General features: G+C 40.8%; 2 protein-coding genes across 2 annotated transcripts in view; one reads left to right on the plus strand and one right to left on the minus strand.

Annotated features, from left to right (window-relative positions):
* Positions 1-40: 40 nt before the first annotated feature.
* Positions 41-5,501, plus strand: ABITRAM (actin binding transcription modulator). The gene is made up of 6 exons (XM_055706449.1): positions 41-183; positions 259-310; positions 4,055-4,184; positions 4,921-4,997; positions 5,069-5,138; positions 5,207-5,501. Exons 1-6 carry the CDS (start codon positions 132-134, stop codon positions 5,333-5,335), a joined length of 510 nt encoding a protein of 169 aa, XP_055562424.1. The 5' UTR covers positions 41-131; the 3' UTR covers positions 5,336-5,501.
* Positions 5,358-17,829, minus strand: part of CTNNAL1 (catenin alpha like 1) — a 58,760-nt gene continuing 46,288 nt past the window's right edge. Inside the window, exons 12-19 of the mRNA XM_055706446.1 lie at positions 14,711-14,748; positions 11,407-11,457; positions 11,155-11,309; positions 10,360-10,408; positions 9,479-9,535; positions 9,227-9,346; positions 6,851-6,934; positions 5,358-6,738 (exon numbers count right to left, since the gene is read on the minus strand). Coding sequence (XP_055562421.1) covers positions 6,577-6,738; positions 6,851-6,934; positions 9,227-9,346; positions 9,479-9,535; positions 10,360-10,408; positions 11,155-11,309; positions 11,407-11,457; positions 14,711-14,748 — 716 coding nt within the window. The 3' untranslated portion in view covers positions 5,358-6,576. The remainder of the gene's footprint in view (positions 6,739-6,850; positions 6,935-9,226; positions 9,347-9,478; positions 9,536-10,359; positions 10,409-11,154; positions 11,310-11,406; positions 11,458-14,710; positions 14,749-17,829) is intronic.

Raw genomic sequence — 17,829 nt, forward strand, 5'->3', positions numbered from 1 at the left:
TGCCGGGGGCGGTGCCGTGGGTGCTGGCGGGGGCGGTGCCGTGGAGCCGCCCTCCCCCGCCCCCGTCCCCCGTCCCGGGGCCGCCCCCGCCCGTCATCGCTGCGCGCCGGCGGGCGGCTCGGTGCGGCGGGATGGCGGCGGGCGGCGGCGCGGAGCGGTACTTTACACGCTGGTACAAGCCAGGTACGGCCGGGCCGGGGCCGGGGCCGGGCGGCAGCGGCGGGGCGGCTGCTCACTGCTGGTTGTGCCCTATTGCAGACGTGAAGGGGCGGCCGTGCGAGGACTTCTGCGTGCTGCAGCACTCCAACAGGCGAGTGGCGCTGCGGGGTTGCGGGGTGCGGGCCGCCGTCCCCGAGCATGCGGTGCCCGCGGGCCGGCCCTGGCGCTGCGGAGCCCCGGCCGCTGCGGGGAGCGGGCGGTGCAGCCCGGCGGGACGCGGCAGCGCCCCCTCCTGGCCCTGCGCTCGCGGGCGGCGGGCGGGGGTCCCGCGCCGGGCGGTGGGGGGGGTGTGTTCCTGACCCGGGGGCAGCACTCCCGCAGGAATGGCTTGGGGGCTTGGCGGGGGCAGCGCGGAATACCAGGCGAACCGGGATTTTTCCAGGTGCGAGGATGGGGGAGTGACAAACCTTTGCCTTCCTATATCCCAGAGCAAAAAAGGCGCAAAAAAAGCAAAAAAGTTCAGGCGCAAAAAGACCTTTTAAGATGACGGAGGCCTGCTGTTAGCCCAGCACTGCCAAGGCCATGGCCAAACCGTGTCCCATCGTTAATTACTACACCTGTAAGAACAGGGGAGCTGGAGGTCCCTGCCCCCCACCCCCTCCCCCATGTTATAGTTTAATTTGAAATAACTCGAGTCCGAAATAAATTCACTAATTATTTATTAAGGCAGGAAAGCAAAACCAGCGTGCTGGGCAGCCGGGGAGTCACAGCTCCATCCAGGCTCGCAAATTCCGACAAGTAACACAGCCCTTTTATTCTCAACTTCAAGGCTGCTTTAAGCAAACAGTTATGCTCTCAGTCCCGTAGCAAGAAGCTGTATATTACAAAACTAAACTATTTTTACACTAAAGTCTAGACGAAGACAAAGGTTGTCATAGTAACATGAGATTATGGTTTAACATTGCCTTGAGAAGGTACATCTCCAACCTCATGGTTAACGGTTAACTCTTTTCTCACCAGACAAAACATTCTCAAATCTATTACAGCAAGATCATTCCTTTTGTTAAAAACCCCTTTGATCAGCAAATTACCCTTAGTTACTTATTACACCCATATTGCCCAAGCAGGTTTGTAAAAAGGCCATTTGGTGTCTGCATTGCTGCCCTGGGGTCCCTGTGTCCTCTTCTGCTGAAAGGGCCCTTTACATCACCTTTGGTAGCAGATGACCAACATTTTGGAGGGCTTTTCCATAGTAACATTTAGAATTAGTTTGTTTAACTTGGTTTCTAGCAAATGAATGGGCTCAATTTGAACAAACATTTAGCTTTTCCTATATACAACTCAATTGCTTTTAATTGTACATGTTTGCTATGGACAGCAAGTGCAAGGTAGGAAATAAAACGTCATACTTTGTGGTTATCCAGTGATTTGGAGCAAATCAACCCTGCACCTGCTTTGGATTCTTAGTAAGGTACTTTCACCCACCCAGCTCCTGCCCTGCCGCTACAGCCTGTTCTGACTGCAGGGGGACTGGTGGCATCTGAGTGTTTCTGGGGTGTCCAGTCCCCCAGGGAAGAGCAGAACTGAACTACTGCCTGCACAAAAACTGGCAGTGCCAGTTCCTTATGCGTTGAGGGAAGATGAGGAGGTATTTGTTGTTCCCGGTGGGTCGCCTGCTCCCATGAGGAATTCAGGGTACCAGGAAGGCATGCTTGGCGCAGGGCAGAGCCATCACCTCGCTGCAGCTTGCAGAGCTGGGGCTCCCCTGTGGCCATCTCATGCAGTTCGCTTTCTCATTCTTTGGAAACAGAAACCCAAGTACCTGGGAATAACAGGTGTAACAGCAACAGCGAGAAAGGACACCCTTGCATTTGCACTAAATATGTAGTTATTAGTCTCAGATAATGACAGTTTCAATCCTGTTGATATGGAGGAAAGGAAATAAAAATTTAACCGCTTGTTCAAATGTCTGTGAAGATTTTGCTATTTTGAATTCTGAAATAGCAGGGCCCTTGGCCTCTACAGCAGCTTAGCCAAATGCTCTGTTAAAGTATTTTACCGTTATAGATGGAGCTGTGGCTCAGCTCGATATTTCTAAGCAGTGTAAAATTCTCTGTTGATTTTTTTGGTTTTTTAGGTCTCGGCTCTAACAGGCAACATTTGAAATAATAGATGATTTGTCACCTTCCCCTTAGAAAGAGGCAGGGGTGGAGGGGAGGGAGCTGTTCTGGTCCCTTTGAGATGCTGGGACATGCTGAAAATATTCGCCAGGATCCAGCTCCCTCTTGCGGGGAGCTGCACGGCAAGAACTTGCAAAGAATCCCAGAACGGTCGGGGTTGGAAGGGATCTCTGGGGATCACCTGGTCCAGGCACCTGCTAAGGCACGGTCACCCGCGGCAGGTTGCACAGGATCGTGTCCAGGTGGGTTGTGAATGTCTCCAGAGAAGGAGAATCCACAGCCTCCCTGGGCGGCCTGTTCCAGAGCTCTGTCGCCCTCAAGGCAAAGTTTTTCCTCATGTTCAGGTGGAACTTGCCATGTTTTGGTTTGTGCCCGTTGCCCCATGTCCTGTTGCTGGGTGCTGCTGAAAAGAGCCTGTCCCTGTCCTCCTGGCGCTCGCCCTTAAGATATTTGTAGACACTGCTAAGATCCCCTCTCGGTCTCTCTTCTGCAGGCTACACAGTCCCAGCTCTCTCAGCCTTTCCTCATCAGGGAGATGCTCCAGTCCCCTCATCATCTTTGCAGCCGAAGGAGTGCAGGGAGACAGATGCACCGTCCACAGGGAAAGATCTAGTTCTGTGCCGTGGTTTTTCTCTGCAGTTCCTGTTCTGTTAATTCTGGTCCTTGCTCTAGGTTATAAACTCTTTTTAAACAAAATAGCTTCATCTCTGTTAAGTTATTGACAAGTTCCGTGCTTTCCATGTTTGTGCATGGTTCTAGCCCAGGGGTGAAGGCAGGCCTAGTTTCTACAGCTGGTTGCATCTCAAACTCTCTAGCTGCATGACAAGAAATAACTCTCCTTTAGAATCAAATAAAACGCAAACAGCAGGTTAACTAAAGCCCAGATCACCAAAGGATTCATCTGCCGTAACTATTCACCACTAACGGCCTTTAGCTGTTCTGAGAAACATTGCCTTGCATTATCTTTTCCAACAAAAGAGTACGGTGCTTTACTTGATCGTCTTAAGTGAGTATCTCCTTCAGCTATCAGCGTGCAGGTGAGCCAGGTACGCTCCCACGGGGTACAGCACCAGACAGAACATCTCTAGCCTATTTAAAAGCTGTGGTTCTGTTTAAACTTAAGCAGTGTACTGCTTTTGGGTGGTCCAGCCTGGTACCTCAGAATAAAGCACCTCCTGTAGGGGCTGCTTTAGGCCAGAACGCAGTTTTCATTTAGTTTGGTATGGCAGGCATCAAGTGAGATGCCCCGATGAAAGTGAGTCCAGTTTGATCCTGTATCTGATATTTTTGTAAGTGGGAAACTAAAATTTGTCTCTGATCTACAGCTGGCAACTATCTGCCATTCTCCTTCATTAGCTCGGGTAAATTGTGTCCTAGATATTACCCTACTCAACCCCCATGCTGTCACCCAGACCCGTCCCTCTGTCCTCACTTCTTCCCTCAGTCTGGTAAGTGCCCGTCCTGTGAGTCCCACTGCAGTAAGCTTAATTTTCCTGCTAAACTGCAGAGGGAAGAATATTGTGCTCTAAAGTAAACAACAGCTTTCACAACACCAAAGGCCTTGCTAGCATTTTAGACTAGGAGCCAAAATGAAGAAGTCAGTCTTGGTCTTAACCTCCTCTGCCTATACTAGTAGGATTTGTGGAGCTTGCTTAGAGCACATAAGAGCATGGCTTCTCACAACTGCAGTGTAATAACCCTGTTTCTCTTTGCAGAATCTGTGTCATCACCTTGGCAGAAGCCCATCCTCTTCTTCAAAGTGGAAAAACAATTAAAAGTGTTAACTACCAAATCAGTGCCAACTGTAGCAGACTCCAGAATAAGGTCTCTGGGAAGTCAAAAAGGGTACGACTTTTTATTCTGTTCATTTTCATTTTAATCTCTCACACTGCCTCAGACTTTCTGTCCTTTCTGGGATAGAAACTTACCAAGTTGCCTTTACATTTTATTTTAGAACAAATACTACACAGCTGAGGAATTTAGACAGGCACCTCTTGAGAAAGTCTAACTCAGCCAATGTCTTGCAGTGCTCCAGTGGCACCAGCAGTTTCCCGTGTTGCTCAAACCAAGGCTAACAGTTGCTTTTAGTCATTTTTTTCATAGCGTACAGAGGGGCTTAAACATCCCTGAAAAGATAGAAAATTTTTTTTCCACAAAAATGCAGAGGATTTGGAGACTACTCTTTTTCCTCAAGCATACCTAGATAGCTGATGGGCTAGTACAGTGTGTTTCATGTTAGTTTTACAAGTATGTGTAGTTTAACCTGGTTATACTGAAATAAATGGTGCTGGTTTTCTCCCCTATCCCCTGATTTTAATCTGATCAAACTACAAGTCATGTTATTCTGCAAGAAACGTTTTGACTAAACCTGTAAGGTCTTAAACAAGCTTGTGTTCGATTTGCGCATATAACTAAGTCAGCACATAACTAAGCACAGGAAGCAACGTGAGTTGCAATGACCTGTAGCTATCACGCTTCCTTGCTTTGTTCTGAGAAGCTTACAAACTTATTTTGCTCATGGTAATACCTGAAAAAGCCCTGTGTAATTAAAAGTATATATATGTTTATTTTTCCAATGCAGGGAGCTCAGTTTTTAACAGAACTTGCCCCTCTGTGCAGGATATCTTCCTCAGATGGAGAGGAATACACAGTTTACAGGTAAGGTTTTCCCCTTTTTCTTCTTACCTTTGCATGCTGTGCACTTCTACTGAATCTAAACACTTTTGCAGTTGTATAAGAGGGCGGTTGATCGAAGTGAATGAAAACATTCTTAGCAATCCTGCTATTCTGCAAGAAAAGGTAGGACACTTTCTTGCTTTTTACTTTCTAACTTTTATTTCACTGCTAACTTCAGTCTTGCTTTTTAGCCATCAACCGAGGGATACATTGCAGTGGTTCTACCCAAATTTGAAGAAAGCAAGAATGTAACTCAAGGACTTCTGACACAGAAGGAGTACGGGGAGGTTTTGTTGAAACGTCTTAATTCTTCTTCATGAAATTAATTACACACTTATCATCTGTATTTGATACTAAATCAGCTACTTTTATTATATACTGTAATTTCCACGGTATTGGAAGGCCTAGTGCCCGTTTTTAAAACTGGAAATTAAATGCTTGATTCATACAAGAATAAACCAGTTCCGATAAGTTTGTATATTAAAATCTGCTTCCACTTTTTCCTCTGAATTCTAGCACTACAAGTTTTTAAATAAGCACAGAATGATATGCTGGAGAGTATTTATGTTCCACAGGCAGCTTTGCTTCTGCTCAGTGCAAGCATAATACATACAGAAAAATCATATGATTTAGCCATCACTTAATTTAGCTAAACTAATACAATATGGTGTTTGACAAAGGTGAACTGGAAATAAAAATGCAACAGAAGCCTGTGTACAAAGAGCAGATGAACTTGAAAATATGTATTTCACACCAGGTTGTATTTTCATGGCATCATGAAGTCAAGTAATGCCCTTTGTACAGAAGTTTGTCATAATGAGTATCTACTTTCTTAAATTTTAAATGGTATAATGTAAAGTCTACATAATACTTCAGTGGTTCTACATGCAATTCAAATTCTGCTTAGTAAGTTTTAATAAAAAAGGAAGCAGCAACTGCCATCTACAAATAAAGAGGGTAAAAGAGAAGGGGGTTTGAATCAAGAGTATTAATCACTTAGAAATACACTTTTGGAAATACGAATCATGTCAACAAGATTAAAATTCAGTGGTGCAGCTATTAAGAGAGGGTTTTTTTCCTAGAAGTACTTAATTGCAGGCATAAATCGTAACTAAGATAACATTTCAGTGCTTTAGGCCACAGCCTTTCAGACTATATTCCTGATTCTGCTTTATCAAATACAGACTGAAATAGGCCAGAGACGAGTTTACAGACTTCAACAGTAGTGTTACATACAGCATATGCAGCACAAGGTTCTTTATATAAAATGTCTATTAGCAGCATCTTTGGGTTGAAACCTCCATTAAGACATTCATAAGCATTAATTACAAAACCAGTATCAATAGTGAGCATAGGAAAGGCATTCACATTATAAAAATATGTAACAATTAGACTAGCTGGTGTTGTCATTGCTAAGTAATGGGACATCTATTAGATGTGACACAGGTCAACAGCTTTAATTCAAATTAACCTGGTCTGACTTTCCACAAATGAAAGCAATATTTAAAATTCAGCAAGTGTTATTTTCAAATGGGAGTTTCTGCATTTCTAAGTGCTACAATTACTTGCTCTCTAAAAACGTCATGTTTGTTACATGATTTTCTAAAGACTTGATGCCAAATGTCTCAGCTCTCCTTTCTGGGGTGCGTGCATTTCTGCCGGTCTGTAGTCTCTCTTCTCTCCATGGTGGAGCAGGTTTAAGACATCCATTTCCTGCTTTATTCTGTATATATATATAAAAAAAATATTCTTAAACCCAAACAAAACCAAAAAATCCAACCAAAAAAACCAAATCAAAAGAACTTTACAATACTGCAGACGAACCAAGTACTCACCTTTCTCAGTAATTTGCAGCAAAGTGGAAGAAGCTGGCATAACAGAGTCATCACATTCCTTGTTTTCAGAATGCATGCATCAACCTAAACAAGACCGTTAAGAGTAGAATAAGACCACTCATTACTTTTATTAGGCAATTGTTTAATGCATAACTTGATAATCTATTTCAAGCTTAAATATCTAATATTTGTCTTTCATAAATCCCTTCTAATCAAAAGGTTTTGCCTAACTTTTTTTGAATTTCTCTATATAGTACACGTAAAGCAACAGCATGCCTTCTGTTAACCCAAGACTTGAGCTAGGAAAGACAAGGGAATGACACACCTCCCAGGAGAAGGAACTAAAATAACATAGTAAACAGTAGTAAGTGTCTTGGAAAAGATCCCCTTACCATCTTAGATATGATTCTCACAATTCTTCATGTGTTTCCTTTTGGTTTATGTCTTGTCAGCATGATTTAGAGAGCCATGCATCATGTAAACCTTACCTTGATATATGTTAGACTGTAAGTTAGCTAGATCTTACAGCATTTAAGTTTATGCTTTGAGTCTAACACTCAGCACAAGTCACAAGTCTGGGCCCTCAACAAACATTAATTTGATAGCCTGTTATCACTATGTAAAGTGATAAAAATCACTGTATAAACAGACTGGAGTTCCCGTTTGGTTCAGCTGGAGAGTGTAAAACAAACCAAGCAGCAGCCCTGAGGTGCTCAGTTTGGTTTTGAGTGGCTTGGATGCTCTAGTCTGTTTCAGTCCCTGCTGTAAAATTGAAAAGTCTTTTCCATAGCTCATTGGAAACAAACATCCAGGTGCACAGAAATGGTCTTGCTCACACTGATCACATTGCTGCTCAGGGATACTTGAAGTTCTTCAAAATGCCTGACCCCTATTCCCCACTAAGGTCTGCAGATCTAGTTCTTGTGGTAACAATGCTGAAACTTTTATGGCAGCTGTATACACCTTTACTCATCACAAATATGAATAATGTCAAAATAAACTCTGGGCAGTCTAGAGTAAGACTCTACCTACTGAAAAGCAAGCATGTATTTCCATAATAGAGTCTTTGGGGTTTGGAATTTGTTACATTTATGTTAAGCATCAATAACAACAGAGTAATTACTACAGTGGTGGAAATACAAATTACCTTCATTACTACTTTGATTGCTGAAGTCATGTAGTCTTAGCCATGTACACTTAATTACAGTTCATATTTCTCTGAATGAAGTTCTAGTGGGTCACTATTACTACTGTAATCTAGTGGGTCACAGTATTACTATATACCACATTACTCCATCTCATATTATTCAGTTGAAAATTTTCAAGTTGCAGCATGGCAAAATTCCAGTATCCCTCTTTATCTAGTGGATAAGTTGAAGGAGATGTTGACAGAAGTTCTTTGAAAAAAGTTCTTGGCAGTAAAAAGCAATATAAAGTAGTGGAAGCCTATGGACACATTTCCACATTTATTTTTATTTTATTTTTTTTTTTAATAGCAGTCCAGGAACATCACTGTCTTGCGAAACATTTCTGTAAACTCCTTCACTAACAGTGAAATCCAAACCCCAATCATTACATTACTTTTAATAATAGGAAGGAAAAAAATCCCATTACTTATTTTACTGATTCTTAAGACTCTGAAGTTGATAAGCTAGGGGTAGGCAAACGGCTCCTTAAAACATTAATATCAACGATATGTCTGTGGGCACTGGGCCAGTTACACAGAATTTGGATATCCATGCTCCCTAACGAAAACATTCGTATATGCCTGCAGTAATACTATCCAAGCTACCACTGGCAGGCTTCCAGGCATGCTGGCTGCCAGCATACCGGATTTTGCCTCCTATCAAATTCTCGGCATGAATGAGAGGGTGAGGTCATGATAAACGTCACTGAAGCCCTGCTCTGATGGTGAAGAGGGGACATGAAAAAAAAGGATAGAAAACTATCACCCATATTGAAGAAAATCCCTCTGAGACAAGACAGTGCAGTAAATGGCTTGTATGACAGTTATGAACAAGGGATGTCCCAACAGACAAAACATTTTCAGCAAGTGGAACAATTCTTGCTGTTCTTCCTCTACACTTTGCACATCAGCTTTCAAAACATGTTAAGTGCAAACCAGTACTTCAAGCTGAAGTAAATTCATCTTCTACATAAGGTGCAGCAACGATGACATATTGCACAGCAGAAAAATGCTTGCACAACACCATAAAATTTGTACTTACTAATTTTCATGTTCCTCTATCAATCTAAGAAGTTCCACTGTCATGAACTGCCTCATATTTTAGCAGAAGCATACATTAATTAATAAGTTACTATATTTCAAAACAAGTTAGGTCTTACTTTCAGGAATAGATATAGTTTTTACCTTACCTTTGTAAAGGTAGCACTTTTACCCTGAACAGAAGCTTTAGCTGTTATCTGCAGCTGCTTGCACATAGAGATCAGTTTTTCAGCCTCCAACAGAAGCAAAGGTTTGTCATCATCGTGTACCTGAAAAGTTTCAGGAAGACAAAAACATTTTGTTAAAGGCTCCGATATTAATGGAGAAGATGGCACAGCCAGGTTTTAAGTGGTATCACTAGTGCCATAAGCTGAATGGCTGTTTTAGAGGTCATACATCACCTGATTAGAAAAGGCATGTAGAGCCGAAGCAAGCTTTGTGCCCTCTGCAGCAAAAATCTGAAAAAGGGAGAAAGCGTGTAACAAAATGAACCACAATGAAAGATGAGGCTCTTTTCCCTTGTTGTTTCAATAGCGTGCTCTAAAGTAAAAAAGCTACAGGCAATATTTGTGGTAGTTGTATACATTTATGATTAACAAAGTTAGCAGTTTGCAGTGACTTCTAAAATAATAAGCTACATTACAAATGGCCATTCTCCCAGATAAGCAAGGTTTAAAGGCTTTCCCTTTACACAGAAAAAAACCTGACTTCCAATTATTTTTTGCACTGTAGCAGCTCACAAGAGTTTTGTGGGTAGGTGACACCTGCCGTGTTTGTTTATATTGTCCAGACAAAGGTAACCAGTCTCCTGTTAAACACAGACATCTATCTTGGCAATACCACGCCACATGCCTTCATTTGGCCTCTTGTCTTTCATTCGTATTATTCAGTTTTGCATAGTCTTTCTTTCCCATGAAAATCCTGCTGCTGCTCAGACTAGGATGGAGCATCCGTTACCACCATCAGGGACCGAGCTGAGTGACACAGTGAGTACTACTGATGCAACGAAATGCACCCTATTTGCCATAACGCCAATTTGCTACTCCTACTCCTAACTGGAATTTAATGAATGCTGTCTTAGCCTACTATGGGAACACTGAGAAGTTAATTTTCAGAAAGTAGAGAGTCAGCAGAGAGTAACCAGGGTTAGGCTGCTTAAAATCTACAGTTGCCATTCAGATCATGGTACACTGTATTTATGTTTAAGGAATTGGCAAGTTAAGAGTTCCAATTTGTTCTTAACTCAGGCTGCCTGACTCCTATTTTGTTAAAAATACATTACCTCAGCTTGATGAAATAAATCTTGAGTAGTTTTCAGAAGTCCTTCTCCTCTGTGGGAAATAATGAAAGCAGAATATTATGCCATGTACAGGCTGCAGATTATATTGCCTGTTATTTGCACAATTTATAGTATCTCTCTCCTCCCCATTCACACCACTGAACTGTAAAATACCACTCCTTTAGAATATACTACACACAACAATAACTTACTACAGGAATGCCATTTCAAAATATTATATAAACACCTCAGTGGCTACAGCACCATTGGGAAATTAAGAACGGTTCAGTTCTCATCAGCTGAACAACAACAGAAATCCATGTCTCTGGCATACTGAGTATTACTGGACTAGCAGGTAAGAAAAATAATCTCATCTCTTATACAAAAAACCCCCTGAATTCTTCACATAAGAAAATGACATTGCATGGGCAAGTTTCAAAACACCTTTCAGTACAGCAAAAATCAGTGAATTCTCATCTACAGTTATAGAGCTGTGCTTTAATTCCTTCAATTTTGAAAGTATTTATGAACATGCTTCTTAAAATTTTTTCTGTACCCAAGAGATAATTAAATAGCTGTTCTGCAACAAAACAGATGTTTAGCACTTTAAACCACCCCTACTTTTATTATTGAACAGCTTAGAAATTTACAAGAATTTATAAAGCAAAAAGGTAAAATTAAAAGTCCTTTCTGAATGCGTCCCTATTATTATACACTTAAAATTAAATTGCCTTATTTCTTATAAACTCTTTTAATGCTTCTCTTCTCACCAAAACATGCTGCATACAGCGTAATTACCTGGTAAATAAATACATGGAGTAGGCCATACTTGACATGCCTTGTCCATGTTGCACAATTTCATTCTCCTGATCCTCCCATTTCTCTGTCTCAGAATCCACATCAGATGTGAGCAGATGCAATTCTAATCCAAGTTTTGCAATCTTTGCCTGTTCCTGTAAGTGGTAACCATATTTATGGCACTTGAAAATACATTCTTCTGACAAGAAAAGAAAAAATAATTTTTTTTTTACTAAAATGACGGCATCTTACCTCAGTATCTAGTTTGACTGGCTTTAATGCTTTCAGATTTGCATTATGCTTCTGTTTCAAACAAAAAATAATATTTTTAAATAAAAGGAATTCGTAATCATTTTACTAACAAATCCTAAGACGTGGCTCTGCCTAAGAGGCAGACTTTGCAGGACAGTTGCGGTTGTTCAGACAAATCTCTCAGTAGAAGCTGAGAACCTGTTCTGATCTGTCTGTCCTCAAATGGCATATGCAAACAGGGTCTCTGCACCTACAGACACCCTAAAGTCCTAAAGTTTCCAGGAAAAGACCTCTTCCACAGTTCTCAGACTCTACTTCTTCACACGAAAACATCTCTTCCCCTTACCCTCTAAATTCTCAGTAATATTTTGGACTAAATAAACAGTCTTAATCAAGTACTACTGCACTGATGTTTCCATCAAAGGTGATTCTCATGTAACAGGGACTTGGAAGTTGATTTAGCTAGAAGCAGGCTGATCTAGGGTATAACCCACGTAAATGCTAGTGTGATGATGTACCTCATTATTTTGCGTCACTTTGTTGAAGTAGCTGGAAACAAATACTGACACTTTGATTTTTTTTTTTGTTGGTTTCCTTCTTTTATTTAAGTCATGAACTACCTGAAATACCAGTCTGGCTGCAAGCCAAATATTGGCTCAGATTAAACAATGATTAGTGGTACTGATGCAAGTGGGCTATCCGGTAAGGCAGAGCTTGCCAATTGTGTAACACATATACACAATAATAAATTATTTGTTTCAAATCAGTTAACTAGCATGTTGAGAGCAGTAGTTCCTGGCTTTAACTTCATGTGCTGGTGCTGTCACTGTGCAGACATCAAAAACTAACAGACGCGGGAGCCACAGTCCACATTCCGAAACCGCTCTGAATGCAGAGGAATGGAAAGTACAAAGTCGGTGTCGTAACTTGGAGGTGTGAGCCACTGGAGGAGGCTGGATGATAAGAGTGCAGAACTCAGATCCTTGTTTGAGAATCTGAAAAGAGCTGCTATTCATTAGTGGGAGTGCTTGGGCAAATTAAACTCAGTAATCCCTGCAGGGGGGGGAAGCCACTGTTCATTGTGAACAGCAACAGAAATAAGCTTCAGGTGCCATCTCCATCTCTCATTTCAGGAGTTTAAGCAGAAATAAAATACTACAATTGAAGTTCCTACTGCAGTTTGCTGCTCAGTTTAGCTTTCATGCCATTTCCCTTTTCTCATCCCCAAATTTTTAATTATTCTGAATCTTATGAATGTCTACCCAGATTAGACACTGTCATACTGCCTATGTATTAGAAATGCTGAACTCATATTGAAAGATCTAGCAAAAAGTGTAAGAACTGATACTCCTAATTATCATTTAAGTTTGATCACGTGCATATTAGAGATGCAATTCAAGAAACGCTGGTTTTAAGGCAGTCTTAAAAGAAGAAAGGAACACAAAGCCAAACTAGATTTGTATGTAAACACAAATGTTGGGCCAAAGTAAGGCAAGTGTTTAAGCTGCTGAGTGAATGGTATTCAAGAAAACCAGCATTCTAGAACAGGTAAGTTTTTCTATCCACAAATAACTAAAGAAACCTCAGAATGTTTGAAATCTGTAGTCTTCCCTATTCTAGTATTCACTTACACTACTTTAACAGAAGAATCAGTACAAATCGGATAAGAAATTATTCTGCTTTTAAAACATGATTTGACACCTAATGCTATGGAGAAGAATATGCCCGTGCATTAAGCACACACATGAATCACTGCTCCGTCCTCAACTATGCTATGGGCTAGGATGCCACTCATTACCAGCAAACAGCACAGTTGCAATTAAACAGATGTAACAAAATATGTGATCGAATTGGATCAACAGGGAAAGTGTGGCTTCTGTGCAGGGACAGCATGGGCATTAGCCAGGCACAGCAAGATGTCTGTGATGGCAGCAGGGAGGGAAGAGTCAGTAGCAAGAGTCACAGCACTGGGAAGAGAGGCAGTTCCAAAGGTCAGTGCATCAGTTAGGCAAAGAAGTTACCCTGTGAAGACGCTGCTGTCTTATGGATGTAATCTACATTTCCTGTCTACTTGTAAACCACGTATTACTCATAAGTTCCCCAAATCCAAGCATCCTGCAGAATTCAAAAGAAGGCAGTAACCTTTTAAACAACAAAGCAGAACTGTTTAACCTGGGAACAAAGTTTTTATTGAATGTATTTTTAAAGGACACATGAATCAGTAAGTGGGAATCTGACTTCAAACATCTCGTCTTTAAATTTTGGCTGAAGTCTAGAAGCTATGTAGCTTAGTCAAAGCAGTGACCCTATCAAACCCTATCAAAAGTCATGGAACCAATCTATTTTCCAGCCTCAATACTTAGTTCTGTACCCGTGAAATTCACCCATGCTTACCCAGCCACACACATTCTATTTAAATCTGAAGATTGGATTTCTAAGGTATGCCCTTTTGTCTTTTCATTAAAGGTCAGAAGTAGCACATTGTGTTTAAAGTCACAGAACTGTACAACAGAAGACATGGAGATGGGATCATTTCACACCCAAATTCCTCAACACTACATGTTATGGAAAGAGAGCAAAGAGAGAAAGAAACAAGCTAGAGCTTACTGTACCTCCTGAGATCATTCTTCCTTTTTCCCACCTCTGAAAAGATTCAGTATGTAGCATGTGAATCAAATGACTGGTTACACAATACTAATAAGGTTTAGGAGGTTTCCTAATACACAGATGCTCAGATACAACGTAATATAAATTATGATCAGCTAAGGATATTAATTACCTCACAACTAAAACTGGCCATTTGGTGTAGCTTTTTTCTCTGTATTAAACGCACTTAAGATAAAGAAGGAAACAAGAACCCATTTTCTGAAGACCCTACAACAGACTTAAATATGTCCATTTGTTCCTAATAGGTCAACTCGGGCAACAACACTGAAGAAAAATCAGATTATCAAGACTTATTTTCAGTATGTTTCAGTGTATTCATACTGTTCTTAATAGTAACAATGCATTTTTTATTATACAGCATGACAGTCAAGTAAGTGGTAAAAAATATGAAGAGGCATTAAAGCTCATGTACAATCAAAGTGATTAAAGCATATTATGTAATGAGTTACCCTAGTTTTCAGTATGTTTGTTATTCATTTAATAAATACACAAAATTTGATATTTTACTGTTCACCCACCCAATCAGGATGCATGTTACCACGGTATTGCTATGCCTTCATCAAGGTGTGACATGGAAAGAAATCAATTAGTTAACAGCAGATACAGAATAAATACAAGAATCCTAAAAGCAACTTACCCCTGGTCTGGGCAGTGATAGGTAGACACGCTTCTCTCCTATGAAGAACACATACGTTTACACCAAGATTTGTATTCAGATTTTAATCATGAGATCACATGCCTCACTCCATCCCTCCTTAAGCTGCAGTACTACAATAGCAACTTACTTACCTGTAATTCCTGCTCTTTGATTATTGCAGAGGATTCCCCCTCTGTCTCATGCTTCCAGAGACAGACAAGCCAAGAACACTGCACTGTTCAGATTTTAGCTCTCAGAAACCGGCAGATAAGGTTCTCTGAACAGTTTCCCTCAGTATGATTTCTGGTTCCCTGCATGCAATCCACAAGCAAGTAAAGCAACTCTCTCCAATAACTATCATTAAATGCTATCACCACACGCACTCATTTTGTTCCAAAGTACTGAATATACAATGGTAGTTCCACATAAGGCTGGCATGGGTTGGATGGTCTAAAATTTTGAGTAGGCAATGCCACTAGCGAGAAATACCTAGGCAGGTTTTTCTACGTAACGCCAATAAAATTCTCATGTTGTACTGTACTATACGTATCCTTTGCACACTGTACCTTATAAGGAAAAATGTTCTGTAGCAATTGACACACTTATTGAATTATTTCTTATATCCCCAGGAGCCTCAGATATTCCAAGCCTGAGCAAAACAAACGGAGAAAGAAAAAAGTCCTTCTAGGTGTCACCTAGAAGTAGTAAGAGGAGTTTATCAGCAAGAGGAAACAGTGCCTGGGCTAGCAGCCTAGGTTTAGAGCTCCAGTTACCAGAAGACTTAATTATCTATCAAGACATATTTATTACAATAGATTCAGGAGAAGAAAATCTGATAAATCAAATAAAAATAAAATAAAAACTTAAAAACTAGTGAAAAACAGATTTTACCTGAAGAAACAATGGGCTACTATAATGGATATCGGGACCAGGTTTGCATAGACATGATGCACCTCGACAGACAAAGGACAAGCAACAAACCCCACTACAACTGCTATTTCCTCCTCTTGTATCAGCTCTTACAGAAATTCCATTCCGAGTCCTCAGAAGACAGTTCTCTTGTGCATTCGTCATTTTTGAAAGTATGCTCTTTATCTCCTGACACCACAGAAAGATTATGTGCTCCATGTCTAGGCAACTAACACCTAAAAAACTAATTTCAGTAAGTTGACAAGTGTCCCTCAACCCTCTTGATAAGTATGAAAAATGTAATTCTTCCCTAAGATCACCTCTTCCTTCCCCTACCCAGTTTGGCAAAAGATGAAATGAGCTACCAGGGCACAAGGTGCCTAATTATTTTTTTCAGAATGCAGTTATTCAGAATTGCCCAAACATGCATTCAAGCAAGATTTTTCACCAAAGGCTGACAAAAATTATGAGAAGTGACTTACAACATTCTATGTATCAAAACATCAGCTAAAGGGCATGTAAGACATGTCAAGAACAAACACCAACTTGTAAGTTTAAAATGCCGTAGCATAAAAGATCTCCTTGCTGCTATGTAAAAACCTGTTGTGCCATGTTTAAAAACAAGCAAAAAAAAGTTCAAACACAGAAAGCTTTGACATAACAAATGTAATACAAATGCATACTGAGAGGGCATACTACTCACTCATACAAGGTGGGCATTCAGAATTATGGAAACCAAATGGAAAGAGGTGGTAAACAGAAATAAAAAAAAATTACTTGGTTTTGCTCTTCAAGCAATTCCCATTATTTGGCTTTACAAGGTTTATTTGCTCACCATATTCAGAAAGAGGAAGGATCTCACCGTTACCGGAACATTTAATAAAAACTCAAAACACACACACACAAAAACCCCACCTCACTGGACCCACAGCTACCAGATCTTTCAAAAGCGCAAATCAACTTGGGCCAAAGATAATCCTACTTCATCAGAAAATATTAAACTGTATCGGTATAATCACAGAATTTATATTTGATTCAATTAATAGAATACACATACACTTTTTTCAGGTATTTAAGTTCCTTAGTTTGTAAATCAGATCTTTGCTGTAATAGCAAAAGGCTTTTTGCAATATTATGATCTTCCTTTCATTTATTTAAGCCTGCCTTTGTTTTTCCTAATGTTTTCTCAAACTCATTTTTCCTCTAAAATTAGTTTTTATTATTTTATCCTCTTTGCCTTCCCATTTTCTGCTTTCCAGTAGTATCAGTCACGGTCTTCCCTCCAAAATATCTCTATTTCAACTTCTAAATTCTGCTTTTGATCTCATTTCTTACCTGAGAGTAGGATGACTGCATCCCTGCTTCACCCTTCTTTTTAGTACTCTAATTTCTACGTTGTGAAATTCTGCTCTGTACCCCCTATTTATCAGCTACAGCCCTCCCAAATCCTCATGGTCACTTAACTCCTCTCAAATCAAACAGGCAAAACAAAACAGAAGGGCAGAAAAAGAAGTTATCTTCATAAATCATTCTCTCACTTCTGATCATGCTACAAGGGATCGATCAGAGGATAATCCAACACATTCTTCTCCAGCCTGTTGAAACCAGAAAACTGGGGGTGGGGGAAGAGACTGGCTGACATCCAGCACATTGGAACAATGAGAGGTACTTTCATCAGGTGACTGATCTCAAAGTGCAGGAACCACAAAGTTGAGTATCTAACCTAAACTAGCAATTCTGAGAACAAACCAGAGCCAACCTCCCAGCTGAGAGGAGCCCAGCACTCTCCCCAGCCCAGCCCAGTTCCAAACACCAGCTGTGCAGACTGGGCTGCCTCACCGCTAGATTAAAGCGTTTCAGGGTTAAGCAAAAGGCAGCCGACTCTACCTCACTGTACAGCTCTGCATAGCACAAGGGACATTTTCAAAACACAGGTGAGGATTACTGGGCTGGGCTGTGCTCACCTACCCCCCTACCTCTAGGTGCATGTGCACCCCACTCCCCCAGACCAGCCCGTTTCAACTTGGGCGCAATCTAGTGCAATTATACCAAAACTGAGTTTCATTTCCAAGCAAAATCTGGCTCTCTACGCATGCAAGTTTTGAACCTCAGTATGAGAAATACCTAATTTGCTGATATGAAAGGACCACTGGATAAGGAGTTATGCAATTGCTTGTAAAAATAAAGAACCAGTATAAACAACGTGAATC

This window comes from Falco cherrug, chromosome 3, assembly GCF_023634085.1.
Source record: "Falco cherrug isolate bFalChe1 chromosome 3, bFalChe1.pri, whole genome shotgun sequence".
NCBI lineage: Eukaryota > Metazoa > Chordata > Aves > Falconiformes > Falconidae > Falco > Falco cherrug.